At 38.0% G+C, this 15,549-nt stretch overlaps 2 protein-coding genes and 1 long non-coding RNA gene across 4 annotated transcripts; 1 reads left to right on the forward strand and 2 right to left on the reverse strand.

Moving 5' to 3' along the window:
- Positions 1–3,911: 3,911 nt before the first annotated feature.
- LOC117600159 (uncharacterized) lies at positions 3,912–9,891 on the forward strand. Its single transcript, XR_013063501.1, has 11 exons — positions 3,912–4,049; positions 4,129–4,328; positions 4,392–4,665; positions 4,746–5,638; positions 5,830–5,977; positions 7,221–7,435; positions 7,514–7,606; positions 7,671–7,941; positions 8,081–8,291; positions 8,592–9,668; positions 9,766–9,891. It is a non-coding gene; the product is annotated as an uncharacterized LOC117600159 (long non-coding RNA).
- On the reverse strand, positions 4,147–8,708 carry LOC117600148 (T-box transcription factor TBX10). 2 transcript variants are annotated; one of them, XM_034315184.2, is made up of 4 exons: positions 8,574–8,708; positions 8,005–8,327; positions 7,632–7,883; positions 4,147–4,650 (listed from the first exon to the last, which is right to left on the reverse strand). In XM_034315184.2, the coding sequence occupies exons 1-4, from the start codon at positions 8,701–8,703 to the stop codon at positions 4,147–4,149; spliced, it is 1,209 nt and encodes a 402-aa protein (XP_034171075.1). In that variant the 5' UTR covers positions 8,704–8,708. The 2 variants fall into 2 exon arrangements, with proteins under 2 accessions (XP_034171075.1, XP_034171074.1); XM_034315183.2 differs by having other exon boundaries at positions 8,005–8,345; positions 8,574–8,707.
- Positions 9,892–13,058: 3,167 nt separating the features above from the next.
- LOC117600151 (serine/threonine-protein phosphatase PP1-gamma catalytic subunit B) lies at positions 13,059–15,499 on the reverse strand. Its single transcript, XM_034315197.2, has 5 exons — positions 15,262–15,499; positions 14,521–14,652; positions 14,228–14,458; positions 13,811–14,139; positions 13,059–13,600 (listed from the first exon to the last, which is right to left on the reverse strand). Exons 1-5 carry the CDS (start codon positions 15,314–15,316, stop codon positions 13,358–13,360), a joined length of 990 nt encoding a protein of 329 aa, XP_034171088.1. The 5' UTR covers positions 15,317–15,499; the 3' UTR covers positions 13,059–13,357.
- Positions 15,500–15,549: the final 50 nt, after the last annotated feature.

Raw genomic sequence — 15,549 nt, forward strand, 5'->3', positions numbered from 1 at the left:
CAGTGTCTGTCTTCGGATACTTCGCTTGCTTGGACAGTTTTCGTGCCACTAACAGACATGTCCGTCCTTCTTCCTGTCTTCCTCTTAACCAGATGTATTTCCAATAAATTTTATTTCTAGGATCAGAAGACAGTCTAATGAATGAAAAAAGAAAAAAATTAAATATCTCGCGCGTTGAAGGTGGATTCGGTGCAGGAAATGGCGCGCGCGTAGGAGAAGAGAAAAACAGAAGCGTTTGCCATTTTGGCACGAAGTTAAATTTACGATGAAACCCAATTTTAAATCATATTTGTTCCAAGTCACCTGTCGTCGTGCAATTAAGGAGGATGAGTCGACAAACGATAACCTACGGTCATTTTGTTGTTGCTAAGATTGTAGCACTGGCTAACGACTATGCTCGTCACTTTTTAACGTTAATTATATCGTTAGGTTGCAACGGTAATGCTATAAATTTCGTCCTGTAACTTTTGAACATATATCCTTTCCTAAATTATTAGATGCATGGCACGATTAGGTAATTTTTAATTATATTTATTATTAATTAAGATACGCGGTGAAATTGTATTTCACTTGATTTAAATTTTTCGACTTAATTATAGAACGAATACAGTTGACGGGAGATTTGAATCGGATACTCAATATTTAAATAAAACCGGACGAAGAAAAGGACGGTGACGACGCAGAAGTTTAAGAAGTAGACAGAGAGATGAAGGTTGCAGACGTAAAGCATAAACAGTGGAGGTGCGATTTGACGCGCACTCAGCCATCCAAGGCGCATCTCGCTCGTTGAACGTACGCTTTAAGAATCCCGAAGAAGCGACCAACCCAATGGCTGGAATCTGTAAATCTGTCATTGCGGCCATATTCGTGCGGCTGGTACCGCAGGATATGAACTTCTGCTCGTCGTATACACCACCGTCGTACGGCTCTAGATCTCCGCGTTTCTCTTCTTTTCAGAGCTTTGCACCGAAACGGAAGCTTCTCCCTGTTTCTCGAAATAACAAATCTTCTTTTTGTTTTCACAAATGTGACAAACTCTAGGAAACTACATACATATCTTTTTTGTTATCTTCCTCATGAATTAAGAAACTCATTTTTTTTAAAGACTAAAATCACAGTTTTTCTTTATTACAATGTAAACTCCTTCTTACTTAATTAATAATTTGAACTTATTCTTATTGTAATTTAATTTTACTTGACGTTATGCAGAAAGTGAACTCTTTTTAGATAAATAATGACGATCCAACTTTATAATGGAATTGAAGAATAGATCTGTTTTATCGTAGATTCTATTGTAGAGATTGAAGATTCGGTGGAAAGCTGAAAAACTATTTGGTTGTATCAAAGTGCGTGGAAACTATAAAAGCGGAGAGGCAGTCGTCGCACCGTATACGCGGTATTCCCTCTGGTAGCTGGCGATGACGGATTCATGGCCCGTGGGATAACGCAAGACCTCACCCCGAGATGTTTCGGTTTACGGATGCACGCTCTTCCCTTCTTTTTTCTTCTATTTCTCACCTTTTTTTTCCGTTTCATCTTCCGAGCGATTCATTTGTCGGTCTTTGATCCGCGACCAACAAGCTACTACCGGAAAATTGGCGAGATTTATTAAACGGTTGCCTTCTCTAGACCGTTATCTATCGTTCATTTCTTTTCTACTTTTATTTATTCCAGGATATCGTAGAAGATACACTGTTTATTGGATAGACTTTCAAGGGGCTTGTATTTGGGTGGTCAGAAGAGCAAGCGAAACGATGGAAAAGTGACAAATTCCAGATACTTCGTCGGAGGTCGTTGAACGTGTTCTCAATGGGACACAAGAACCTGCAGGGATCCAAGAGCAAAATAAAGGGTATGGTCACATGTTGAAATTGTACTCTTTACCATTATTCAAGAACAGGTATACATTTTTCATTTTCAATTCTTTATATTTAACAATTTTTCATATATTAATTTTTCCCAGTTAACTTGTACCGTATATTTTCAGGTTGAATTTACTAGCTAATTGAAATATTTTTCTCCTCCCTCGTCGCTCATTACTTGCTAACGTATTCGTGGTCCCGAACCCTTTGAGGACAGCTGATTCTCGCGAACAGAGGTGCCACCAGCAGCGCGAAGTGAACTCAACCCCGTCGAGGGGTTAACTTTCATAGGGCTGGCACCTACGAGGAAGATGAAAGAATGAGCGAAGATAGGCCGACGGCAGCTTTTTATTGCCGGCGCCGTCACGCGTCACCGATAACCGCGGTCTCTCTATAGACGAAAAGTCTGCAGCTCGCACCGGTTCCCTCGAAACACGAGATATCTTCTTCTTCTCTTCTTCACCACCTTTGCCCTTGCCAACCCCTCGGTTAAAAGAAAGTTCCACTTTCTTTGTAGGCGCGTGCTGAGCGTCATGAAACTGCATCCGTTCCCCTTTGACAAAGCACTCGACAGAAATTTCAATCTCTCTAGGTTCTTACTTATCAAGCGTTAAGTTTGATTATCATTTTCAGAGGAATTATAGGTGAAGGCTGATATAGAGTATTAAATCAAGATTGGCAGAGAACTAGTTTCAACATGAATGGTTACTCGAACCCCTTTGATCTCGTGTTTCTTTTGTTATTTCTGTAGTGCAGTTAGCGAGCGACTGCAAAACGTTTCGTAGCATACACGAGGAAAGATAGTTCCACCGAGAGTCATTAAGGATACGCTCATAATATGTTTACACAACGAGGTTCTTCGCGTCGCCATCAATCACGAGACACGTCGGTTCATCCGTTTTTCTACGCTTAGGAACCGACAAGCTTGGCTGCTCGAGTTCCATGCCGTTTCACTTTGTTGGCATTAGTTTGTCGTTTCTAACTGCATGCTTCTGAAAAATCCCGGAGACAGCGCACGATGTAAGCTCGATAATGAAAAATATCCTTAACATTTGATCGTCTTCGTTTCGACCTAATTATGATTTCTGTAATGCTAGTCGAAAGGAAGAAAATGAAACGGGAAATTCATAAGAGGTCGTATAAAAGGTTACACTTTAAACTGTAGCACTTGACATCAGGTTCACGTTTATTTCACAAAGTTCTCCTTCGTTCTTTCATGTTTTTTTTTTTTTTTCTCTCTTTGAATACGTACAGCAACAGTTGTGTAATTAGAAGCGCTCTTGAGTTGCTTAATACTAGTTAGATTCTCCAGAGAGAAGCGTAAGTTTTAATAGGGAGGAAAGTTTCGAAACACAATGGCACACGATACTTGGGGGATAATTTATTAAGGCACTTAGTAGCCAAGCTCTCTCATGGGTTGTCACGGTGCGTTTACTTTTCCCGTCTTGGCTCGGGAACGTTTTAGGCTCGTTTGGCATTTCAGACACCCTGTATAAATAGATGCACTTTGCTCCTACAAAAGGCACTTTCTTTTTCGACCGTTCAACCACGGACCTACGACACAAACCGATTTGTATCACGCGATTCGATCATCGTGAACAACGGTGGTATCCAAAAGTTTTCTTCCTTTTCATCGTTACGAGATTCCCCGATAAATTCTCACCTAGTCATAAGTATTTTAATATCATTCGAAGCTATTTATCAGAAACACGTAGCTTTTAAATAAACGATGTAAACATTTATCGGAGGATCTGCTGTTAAAGGAAGCGCGATAAAAATATTTCTTTTTTAATAAATTGCTCTTAAAATTCTACTTACAACGACGCATTAGATACGAATATAATTTAACTGATTCTATGCTAGATACTTAAGATTAATCGACATCTTTGGTATAACTTTCGAAAATATTCCATGTGATTTAGTCTTTGGTAAGGCACGACTCGTTTAATTCGTATAATACTTACTCTTTGGTAAACGTTGTTTCAGGCTACCTTTGGTATCAAATTTTAACACCTTATCAGTGGGACCTACACCTACCTCGAGAATGTAAAAACACCAGGAACCAAGTTGCAATTACAAACATATTTGAAACCAATAGAAGAAAGGAATTTCTCAAAATTTTTCAAAAACCTATCGATGATAAGGTGTTAATTTTCCCTTTAACGGATACACCTTGCTATCATACAAGTATGTACCTATCTTATCACGATCACAATTCACAAAGGGAAACGAAACTCCACTGAAACGTTCGCATAAATTTTCGCAGGCAACAAAGAAACCCGAATTATCGCGGTCCGTATAAAGACGCTCCCGGATGAGGATGATGAGGATGCGCAGGATAATGGACGGAGTTCATGTGTGCAGTTGGTTGTCCATGGTGTCCAGGATAAGCCCATGGTCCCGTTGCCGTTGGACCGTAAAATTGATGGTGTTCCTGGCTCGATATGCTTGGAATTTGTACGGCAGGTATGGTATTCACGTAGCTGGACGACAGCACGCTGGTACTTCCCGTGGCTGGTCTTTTCGCAGGATTTTGCATGCTGGAAACAGCGACCGAATCGCACTCGTCCGACTCGCAATCACGGAAACCTTTGGCAAACGGATTGCTGGCGATCTTCAACTGCGTGATGCGATGATTCTGGTAGGCGGTCACAGCGGTGAACCGGGTTTCAGGGAAGGTGAACGTTTTGAAGTTCTCTGTGCGAGGATCCGGGGCTGAACCAGGTGGCGAGGGTGCCACTACCACGTGGCAACGTGGCTGATATCTGTGCATCGAGTTTAAGATTATCTGAAACAGAATACGGTAAATGGAAATGATTGATATCAGATATCTGACGACGTAGTGTCAAAAAGATAAACACGGTTTCTAAAAGAAACTTGTAGTATAAACATTTACAGAGAGTCTTGGGAAAAATCTGTCCTTGGAAATATGTAAGCATCTCAAGTTTTTTCGACGATCCTCTGTTATAATCGTTATTGGAAGATAGTGCTCGTAAGGGGGTAAGAAGAAACGAAGAGGAAGAAGAATAGAAAGAAAAAAAAAACACACGTGAGGACCTTCCTTTTTCTGGAGGAAGGACCACCGCAGGGGGGCGGTCACGATGTTTGACAGCCACAAGAGACTCGGTGACTAATTAGTGTAAAAACTAACCCTGCGACCTACTCCGGCAACCCGACACCCTCGTCCTTCCTCCCGCGCACACTTACTGGCATATGCCGAGGCATGTGTCTCTTTGGATACATCGAAAGAAGAGCATAGAGGGGAATGGAAGGAGGAAAAGAAGAGTCATCCTCGCAATACGGAAAAGTGTGCGTGTGGCCTGACACTGGCAACCAAGGAATTTCGACACGCGATTTTCCTTTTTCTTTTTTTTCTTTATTTGTTCCGCTTCATTGAGAGCTAATCGTTAACTAAAAGAAGGACAATTGACTAGAAACGCCAAGGTTTCTTTGTAATCGGTATATTTATCTTCCTATGTATCTCATGCGGAAAAACATAAGGGGATAAAGCACCAATTAAAAAGTCGAAATCGTCCAGTATTTCACTACGTTGGATTCCAATTTTTTACAAAGCCTGCTTGGCACGTCTGTTCAAGAGCAATTAAAGGAACAAACTGTTTCGTGGCACGTGAAAGAAAGGGTCCACGAGTCAAAATTCTTTCTGCGCGTAAAGCAATAAATTCTGAAACGGAACACGAGCCAAAACCACCAAGAAGTTTCTCTCTCTCTCTCTATAAACGAACGGGTTCAAGAAAATGCGTTTGAATAAAATAGTGGTAGGTTTACGTGTCTGTCATCGAATAATTTACGCGTGAAACCTTCGTCTTTCAAGAAGGATTATGAAAATTGTACTAACTATAAATATTACGAGTCGTCAAATGAATCTGTCGACGTAAACGTTTCGCCTGTATTTGTAACAATCGACGATACGTTGAACGACCAGCTGATCGTGAAATTTTTGAAACAGGTAAATCAGGAGCAAGAGCAACCGGATGGAAAGCAATCCTAAGAGGACAAATCGTGACATCATCTTCCGACTAGCGTCTTGATCCCGAAGATTCGCGCACCGTCCTCCCGCTGATTAGTGACTGAAGCCGGATCAAATTCATTAATCGGTATGCCAATAAGTCTTAACACTGAATCATTTCGTTTGCAATGGTGCTTGACACCGCTGAGTTTGGCACGGATACATAGGGACGATTATTTTTAGCGCAACCGCAGGTGCATTAGGACACAATGAAGAGGGACGAGGGTTGAGAAAGACGGAACGCAAAGCTTCTTGAGATTCGACACGCGAACTAGAGCGTAACAAATTGATTTTCTTATTTTCACGTTTCAACATGACTGTTCGGTAAACATCATTTTTCTCTTTGCATCTCAAAGAGCGACTAATTCTTCGCTTTTTATAATAGCGAAAGGGTTTACAACTCTCCGTCGTCTTAAATCTTTGTTAACCCTTTCAATGGTCCCATGGGACTGGCGCTTGTCTTTTGATGACCACCGCTAATTGTAAGAAAAATATACTATTGGCAAAATTGTACCGTCATTTTAATATATCTCGCAGTTCTCTGGCATTATAAAATTTCTAATATGAAATTTCTGGCCCGCTCTGGTGCAAGTTGAAAAATTCGCGTCGCAGCGAAAGGGTTAACGAGACATTTGTAACTTCCAAGGTATGGAGAATTCTTTGGTGCTCTTTGGTGCTTGTAATTCTTTCGAAAGTCGTAAACACCCTGAAGTCTTTGCCCGTCTTTCCCAGGCTTCCAGGGCTTCGTTTATATTACACATGTTTACGTTACTTTACGGACGGTACAGTTTCTATTGCCGTTCCTTACTCGTGGCGACAGGAGAGCGGGATTAATAAGGCGCGGACAGGAGAAGATCTAAAGAGTACACAAAGTGGGAGTGTGCTGCTCGAAATACGACGAAAGCTAATGATAGAGTTCCGATACGAGCAATAGCGATCGTTCAACTGATTTTCAAGTTTATATGCCAACGAACTTGTACGCGCGAGCCGAAACTTTTCAATTTTCTAGAGAATTCAGAGAGAAGTGATTATGCGATCAGAAAACAATGTCATTGACTCATTCGTAACTCGATAAAGCTTTATCCCCTGAGCAAGGCATAAATCTGAAGAACGTGTTAAAACAATTATTACTACTAATTACTCGTAAGACTATAATAGCTTCTAATGGAACCATGCTTCATTGTCGCGCTTTGTAACCGGTGCAGAGCCAAGCTGAGCTTAAAACGTTCCATTCAGAGAAACTGAAATTTCCTATTTCCGAGGGGATATTTTAACACCTAGTTTTTAGTTGAATTGGCAAGTAAATTATAAAGTTGTATATTATTTTTCAGATACAAAGAGATTCAGAGGATTGATCTGTGCGACGATTCTCCTGGGAAGAAAGGAATCGAGCTAAGAAATTTACCGTGCATCGCCCTTATAATTTCTCGGGGAAGACGGGCTCGTATCTCAGGTCAATTAAGGCGAACTCGTCCGTAAACGACAAACACGTGGAACGCGATACTGTCGCAAACGTTTCTCTGCATCCCTCGTTCTACTTTATTACGTAGGTGTTCCTCTTTTTACGCCACTCTCAGAATGAATTACTCTACGTTAAAACAATTTTCAACTTCCCTTCCAAAAGGTGCGTACTATCTTATGATAAATCGAAGAACATTCAGAAAAGTTGAAGATGATAGAGAAAAACGATTGGAGCTTCGCTTTAACAAGTTACGAGGTAAAGCATCAATTGTCAAACTTACATGCCCGTTGTCATCGAGTTGATTATTGGTGAGTTTCAGCTTGTCGAACGAAACCGGCTGCTTCATCCAGTGTGCACCGCTGGCTGGACTATCAGGGTGAACGTGAATCCTTGGAGGAGAGACAGGATCTGCGCGACCGGCAACCACCCAGGCACTGCTATGGAAAGCGTATCTGTACCTTTTGTCGTCGCAGGGAACGAAGTCCATCACTAACAAATAATCGGTATTGGGGTCCAAGCCGAAAAATCGACACTGTAAAGTCAACATTTTCTTCGTTTTATACTCTGCCCATTAAACGTTCTATGTACCGGTAGGTATCTATTTTTTTTTCTACACCCTCGAAAATCACAGAGTAGCAATATTTCTATAATACCTGAAAAGTAGGAAACATTCTTCTACCAGCTTTGGTCACGATCATTTCAGTTCCTAATTGATGGAATTCTTCCCAGAGTGGTTTCGCCTCGAGCGCGGCTCCAGCGCCGACCAGAGCAGGATGAAGAGGCCTTTTCGAACTGATTTCTTCCGTCGAATTACCGCCATTCTCGTTCGGATGATGATCACCGTGATGATGGTTGTTGTTGTTACTGTCGTTACGAGATTCGATGGTAGCCGTCGAAGAGACCGACGAATTGGTAACACGCGGTGTTAGCGATGCTTTTGGTAAGCTCGGAGGGCTACGCGATCGTTTCGCTCTTCCTGCCGATTGCAAACAGGCTGAAATAACACTTTGATTTCTTAAAATCTATTTTACAATATATCGTACTAATATGCAAACGAATTTGTTTGTTAATATACGTTATTCAAGTTTAATCGTTAACTTTTTCTTATAAAACCTCGAAATTTTTAATTAATATAACTCATAATTAAATTAATATATATTTAATACTGTTTATTTTTCTCTAAAAAAATTTATAAATAAATATTATTAAATTTAAAGAGTACCTTCCATCTGCTGCATAGGTGATGGCACATTGGCGATGGACTGACCATGCTGACCCGGATGATGCGTGGCCCATTGTTGGTAACAACAATCGGCAGCGATATCGTGTCTCTGTTCATGTTGCTGTTGCATCCTTGCAAACTTTTAAACCGCATACACAAGATCCTTTGCCCTTCTCTTAATAAATTCACTATATCAATCTTTTAAGACCTTCTCAATCTACGATTCTTTTTAATTGTAAGTACATAATTTACATAATCATTATCACCGTCACTTTGTTTTTATATTTATAACGTAAAGCACATCATCCCCTTAGGGTAATCAACACTCGAAGCTTCGTCTTGATGTATACAATCCTTTTAGTCAGTACGAAACAATGGGACGACATATGGATACGGAATTACATCCCTCGTTGTCAACGATGAAATAACAGGAAGAAAGAGAAATCGGTGGAGAATGCTTATCTTTCGCTTGGCCCGGGGTTGGTCGTTAAGTCGTCGCAATCAGCGAGGTTCGAGATCCTGGCGGAATATCAGAGGATGCTCGACATCGTCGACGGGTTCTCACACCTCTCGTCAACAGGACTTGTCCTCACCTCGGTATCCGGACGCTGACAAGAGCTTAAAGCTCGCCTCGTGAATCGGATGAATCAGAAAGAACTCCCCCGAGTCGACTACACACCTCGTGGCTTATCATCGAGACATCACTCTCCTATGTGTATATATTCCCTCTCTCTTTTCACGAGGGAGAATCTCCTCCTTCTTCTCTACATTTCTGTTGGTTTCCTGACGGTAAACCGATTCAGGGATAGTGGAGAGGAGGATTGAGAGGCAGGGAAGCATTTGTACAAGGAAGGAGGGGTTTCTCGAGGATCCTCCTACGCGGGACACCCACGCCAGGCTAACTTCGGTTCACTTGGGACGCTGACTGCAACCTCTTCCTTTGGATCCGGTGCCAAAAGGCGGAGTCTTCTCGTACGGGAAGAAACACTTGGGGGGAATAGAGCACGAGCTTCAGCCTCGCAAGGGAATGAGAAACCTTTCCTTGTGTATTATACGCTTGATTGCGGACCACTAGGGTTAATTGATTAAAATGAGGTGATGATTTCTGTGATACCTTGCGACGATCGAGCGAATTAATTTCCTTTCAGCAGTGTTTCTTATTTTTAAGATTCTTTTCTCTTTTGAATTTTAGGTAAGAAACCGTTTGGATTCAACCTTCATCTATGCTCTTCTAAGATGTATTCTTCTTCAGGTAGAAATAATAAGAAACAAAACAAATTTACAATCAAAGGGTTGAATGGAACGCAATGTAAACATAATATCTTAGTATTCCTTACTAATCTTACTACATATATGCTTCAAGACTTAATTAAAAGGTATTGAAATTCTTTATTGTATACAACTTTTTACAATATATTTTAATACATTTTGATGATGTTTATGTTGTTTGCACAGTGTTACTAACCGGAGTATTCGGTGTATAGTAAACCAATTGAATATTTATGCCAATACAACCACTGTTTTGTTACGCACTTTATGAAGCCTTTGATTAAGTATAAATAAATTGGAAAATTAAACTGTAATTGAAAAAACACAATTTTGTTCTGCTTTGATTCTGTTTTTTTATAAATCAGTAAAAATCACAAGATCAAAAAATTATTAAAATAATTGTTTGACAAACTTATATTTTAAAAAGACCGCCATAAATTAAAATTTTTCGTTTTCGACCCTGGCGCCATCTATACAAAAACGGCGCAAACTACTCAACAAGTTACCGACCGATTTTCCGAAAGGGGGAACACTGGCGCCATCTATCAGGAACTCGAGGAAACTACTTGTCGATTAGTTTCCGCAGTTTCTGGACAGATGGCGCTAGGATCCAAATTAAAAAATTTTAATTTATGGCGGTCTTTTTAAAATACAAGGTTGTCAAACAATTATTTTAATGATTTTTTGGTCTTATGATGATTTTGATTAATTTCTAAAAAACAGGTGTGGTAGAAGTCCAGCCTTTTTGTTTCTGTAATCATTCCATCCAGTTAGAGAGTAAAGTAATTAACGTTTGCAATTTTAATTCCCACTACTAAAAGCGTTCTGATGTAATATCAATCTTTGTTAATATAACAGATAAATATAAAATGGTTCTAGAACCCCCCTCCTAATTGTAATTATTTGCTTTATAGTAATTTAATGCATTCATTAATGAACTTTTTAATAAAATTTTATATGAAAATTCAAACAATCTCAAAGAGAAAGGAAATCCAAGAACATTAATTCAGAAGAACAGCTTTATTTGTTAATAAAAAGTTCTTCATTCATTTGATACATTTAATCACCCTAACTAGAAGGATGTTATAAGTACAAACATCTATCTGAAATCGTTACATATTCCAATTCCTGTAGTTATTCGCGATCAGTAGTTTCGCAAGTTTCTTTGTTACTTTTAAAAATGTATCTTCCTCTAAAAGTCTGCTTTAAATATGAAGTATTAGTAATAGTGCCGGCAATATATGAAATTTCACAATACCCCTATCAACTTCACTTCCTCTTTAGTAATTTGAACCTTTTTTCTCGCAGCAAACACAGATTCGTTAACATCCCTGTTTAGAATTGTCAGCACTATTTAATATCTAATCGGATCGTATCTATTTTTCAGCACGGATACAAACCCATGTTGATCTAAGCCGCTAAAATACTTATTGTTAGTCAAAAAATAGTCGGAAAAATGTATCGTGGAAAAACGAATAAATTTGTATAATCGGATACGAAGGAGCTCAATAACTGCTCGCGAGTAATATCTATCCATTCTTATTTTTTAAAACAGAATTAATTCAGCAATTCTTCAGACCACTCCTACTTGATATTCAGGCCTGCTGGACGATGAGTCATCTATTTGACGTATAAAAAATGACACTTCTACCACTTTCATCTAAATGAGGAGAATTATAACGAGCTGAAAAAAATGTTGCCAGCGAACTTATGTTCAACCACAATTCTAATCAGATTATTATTATAGTTTAGCTTCGGTATGAGCTAATCTGCGAGCAATTAAAGAAGTCCACATTGCATTACAAATTTATTATTTAATATTAATCGCAATAGTATTAACAATAGTACCAGTGGATCTTCAGGTATATACATATAAAATATTGATGAGAAAATTAAAAAGCAAATACAATGGCTATGTAAAAAAAAAAAGAATATATTGAAAAGATGAGTGAAAACAAAAAAAAAAAATGAGTGGATGTTTTTTGTGAGTTTTATTTATAAAATAGAAATTAATGTACAAGTACAAGGGAGGCAGACATAATCGATGTTTTTCTTCTCGTGCCATCTTTTACAGCATGATACTTTATGATTTCTTGTCATATGTGTAATTTATAGTGACATCACTGGGGAATATGGTATATGATCTACATGGTGCATGAAGGAAAGTATGTCAAGAGAATGAAGAAAATCAATAATATATATTTATATACTCGTGAAATTAATGAAGTTATTCCCAATAAATGGGGATCGTTAACGTTTATACGATGAAATCCTTAGAAATCGGGGTTTCTTCTTACACTCTTCGTTCATTGAATCATATGTATACATATTTGAATAACTTCGCTACTTGTATTATGTACATTTACAGCTCAATTGCATATTAATTCTATTATTATGATTCTTTTCCGAAAATTAGTAACCACTAGTACGTTGAATCAAATCCAGAGAAGCTTCGCGGAATATGTAAGCGAACGCTTTTCAAGCATCATAAATGTGTTGTAGGATGTAGGTTAAAATAAGGAATATACGTATATATAAATCTTTTATGGTTTTCATTCTTCTTGTTAAAAATATGAATTAAAATCGATTTTCATTAAACAGCTAAAATATTTTTTTTTTCATGATTTATACAAATTTAATTACAAAAGCGCATTCTACAAAAACGGTTCCTTTACGAAAATTGTATCTGTATGTCGTTTACAAATTTTGTGCAATTTACAGAAGTGTAACAAAGCCAAAAACTATGTATCACATTTGAGACACTTATTGTTCAAAACCACTATATGCTTGACGTTACATATTAATAATCTCAGTAACAATGCATGTCACGACAGCGAAGAATGGCATAATAAAATTGTCCCTGGCATTGTATCAATTGTATTATACCATGTTATTTTGATCAGCGATATCGCAAACGTTCTAAATGGTTTGATCTATAAAAATATCAAAGAAAATATTACAGTGAATAATCATGAATAAGTTTGCTATGAATTTTACCTGAAAATTTGATTGTAAGAATTTTATAATATTTGCAGGAATTAAAGATACAAGTAATAAAAATATAGAACTATAAAAATCGAAATAAATTAAAAAAGAAAATTCACGAATCTCTAATCTACTATTGAATCATCAAACTATGAATTAATTTCTTTCTAGACATCCATTTAATAATATTTTATTTGTTTTTTACTTAGAACCGTTCTATTAATGAAAAACTTTCTTCTTTTCTTTTTTTTTTCGTTTACCAAGCAATGCCCCTCCGGATTTCATTTTTTTTTTCTTTTTACTTAAAGAGTCATTATAAGTATAGCTGAACGGAATTCATGATAAATTCGAAAGTAATATGGTAGCAGCATTGATAATAATAGTAGCGATACTAAGACAAATAATAACAGTAACATCTTTTCTCTTACAAGAACTTAATGTCTTAAAAGATGGTAGATTTCTGAGGGAGTTATTTTGAAATTCTAAAACGTTGCGTTTAAAAAAAAAGATAAGAAACAAATCTAAGGATTTCACTTCTTCTTGCTTTTGTTATTTCCACCACCCCGCGGGGGAGTAACTGGTCTATTCGCATTCAGGCCACCATACGTTAATTTCTTTTTATCGGCTGGTTTCAAAATTTGGAAACTACACATAAGAGTTTCATCTACGGACATCATAGCTCCTGCGTTATCAAATTCGCCGCAATAATTTGGTGCCGAGAACAGAGTAACTAATTGTCTTTTTGCAAAGAATTCATAGCCATCTTCTACCACCTAAAATTTTTACAAATTTTCGCTTATACTTATCACAAAATTCTCTTTATAGCACAACAAATTGTAACGTTTCTGATTAAAGAAGCGTGATAACTTTGTTATCTTTCAATTGTTACATAGTAGATAAATAATAATCAAGTTCAGAAACTAATCAGTTAATCGGATAACGAGCTAAATTTAATAATACTGTACATATAATGACATACATACCTGATGAGCACGACATATGAGGTCAAAGTCATGCTTATGTAAAAATTTGGCAACAACTTCAGCCCCAAATGTAAATGACACACCGCGATCGTTTTCTCCCCAACCCATTGTATCTTTGTCTGGATCTGACCATAGCAAGTCGCATAACAATCCCTGATCAGGTACGTCTGTTGGTCGCATAATACGTCTGATCTGTTCCATATTTTGAAGGTCCGGACTGAGACCACCGTGACAACAAAATATCTTTTCATCGACTATTGCCGCGACGGGTAAGCAATTAAAGCAATCCGTGAATGTTTTCCACAATTTAATATTGTATCGACGTTTACCTATGCGACACGAAAAAATGTAATGTGTAAATGTGTTGAAATGAAACACATGGAATAAATGCGATCAATACGGGATCGGATATCTTACATTCATCGTAAAATCCATATATCCTGTTAATAGATGCACATTCATGATTTCCACGAAGTAAAAAGAAGTTCTCAGGATATTTGATCTTATAGGCAAGAAGAAGACAAATTGTCTCTAAAGACTGTTTTCCTCTATCAACATAATCTCCTAAGAAAAGATAATTACTTTCTGGTGGAAATCCACCATACTCGAACAGTCGCAATAAATCATAGTATTGCCCATGAATATCACCTTAAAATGAAACAAAAAATACACAATAATTGAAAAAAGAAAACAGAATAATAGCAACTTACCACATATTTTAAGCGGTGCTTCCAGTTCTAACAAAATGGGCTGTGATAAAAAAATTTCACGCGATTTCAAGCATAGCCCCTTTATTTCTCCTTCTGTCAACTGCACATTTTTTCCTGGCCTGGCTCCCCGCACTAGAAGAGTAAATTATCTAAATTTAAATGCAACAGTAGTATATCCTGAAATTTTAGTAATTAAGCATAAATGGACACTGGAATCTAAGAAAAATATACCTATTAGTAAATTGACAAAATTTTAATCCATTTGCCACACCTAATACTCATTTACTTTTCCTGTTATCTATAAATTATAAAAATTCCAAGGGGTTATAGATAAAATCTTAAGGCGTTTAAGAAGTAAATAATACATGGCAGTGGAAGTCAGTACCAAAAATCCTGAAGTATATAGCACCGATCGGTAACGGTACAGGCGGGAACCTCGCCCAGAAAAATACAAATATCTCTGCTGGGCATTATAAATTTCACTTCGTGTAAACAAACAATTGTTGGTTCAAGTAGTTATTAAGCTTGATTGTATTTAGAGAAAGTTGCGTAATCGATCAAGAAAATAGATAAGAAATAGAAGTAGGAGGAGAAAAAAATGAAATGGTAAGATACTTGTAATAAAGTGGTCGACTTAGTTACGAGGAAGTACGAGTATGGAGGAAGTATAACAAAGGGTGACGCGGGCGACACTTTCCTCCCATCACACCCCCCCTCAAAGAGGGCAAACAGTAACTTTACCTTCCAAGAGCCGAGCTATGATGTTGTCAATATTCAGTTTGTCGGATTCAGCCATCGGGCCGGGGGTTTGTGCGCGTCCCGGGCTTTACACGCAGCACCTTTCTTTAGGGATGACCTTTGATTTTCTTGGATTTTACTTGCGTGGCACACAACACTCAATTGTATCCGCGGTTTCGGACAATGTACCCGCAATGGCTGCCCGGACAACCGCGCACTCCACTCCCTTTTGCCCCCTCCCAGTTCGAGCTTTTTACTGTTCGATAAGATTCGACTATTCGATTTATCGAA

Source organism: Osmia lignaria, chromosome 15 (genome assembly GCF_051020975.1).
Source record: "Osmia lignaria lignaria isolate PbOS001 chromosome 15, iyOsmLign1, whole genome shotgun sequence".
Classification (NCBI taxonomy): domain Eukaryota; kingdom Metazoa; phylum Arthropoda; class Insecta; order Hymenoptera; family Megachilidae; genus Osmia; species Osmia lignaria.

Excerpts from the sequence above, each read along its gene's own strand:
- LOC117600148 (XM_034315183.2), bottom strand. The coding sequence starts at position 8,703 with ATGCAACAGCAACATGAACAGAGACACGATATCGCTGCCGATTGTTGT. Across the intron at positions 8,346-8,573 it reads ACCTATGCAGCAGATGGAAG|CCTGTTTGCAATCGGCAGGA; the intron begins GTACTCTTTAAA and ends GTGTTATTTCAG. Across the intron at positions 7,884-8,004 it reads GAATGTTTCCTACTTTTCAG|TGTCGATTTTTCGGCTTGGA; the intron begins GTATTATAGAAA and ends TTGACTTTACAG.
- LOC117600151 (XM_034315197.2), bottom strand. The coding sequence starts at position 15,316 with ATGGCTGAATCCGACAAACTGAATATTGACAACATCATAGCTCGGCTC. Across the intron at positions 14,653-15,261 it reads CATAGCTCGGCTCTTGGAAG|TGCGGGGAGCCAGGCCAGGA; the intron begins GTAAAGTTACTG and ends TTACTCTTCTAG. Across the intron at positions 13,601-13,810 it reads TCATATGTCGTGCTCATCAG|GTGGTAGAAGATGGCTATGA; the intron begins GTATGTATGTCA and ends TAAAAATTTTAG.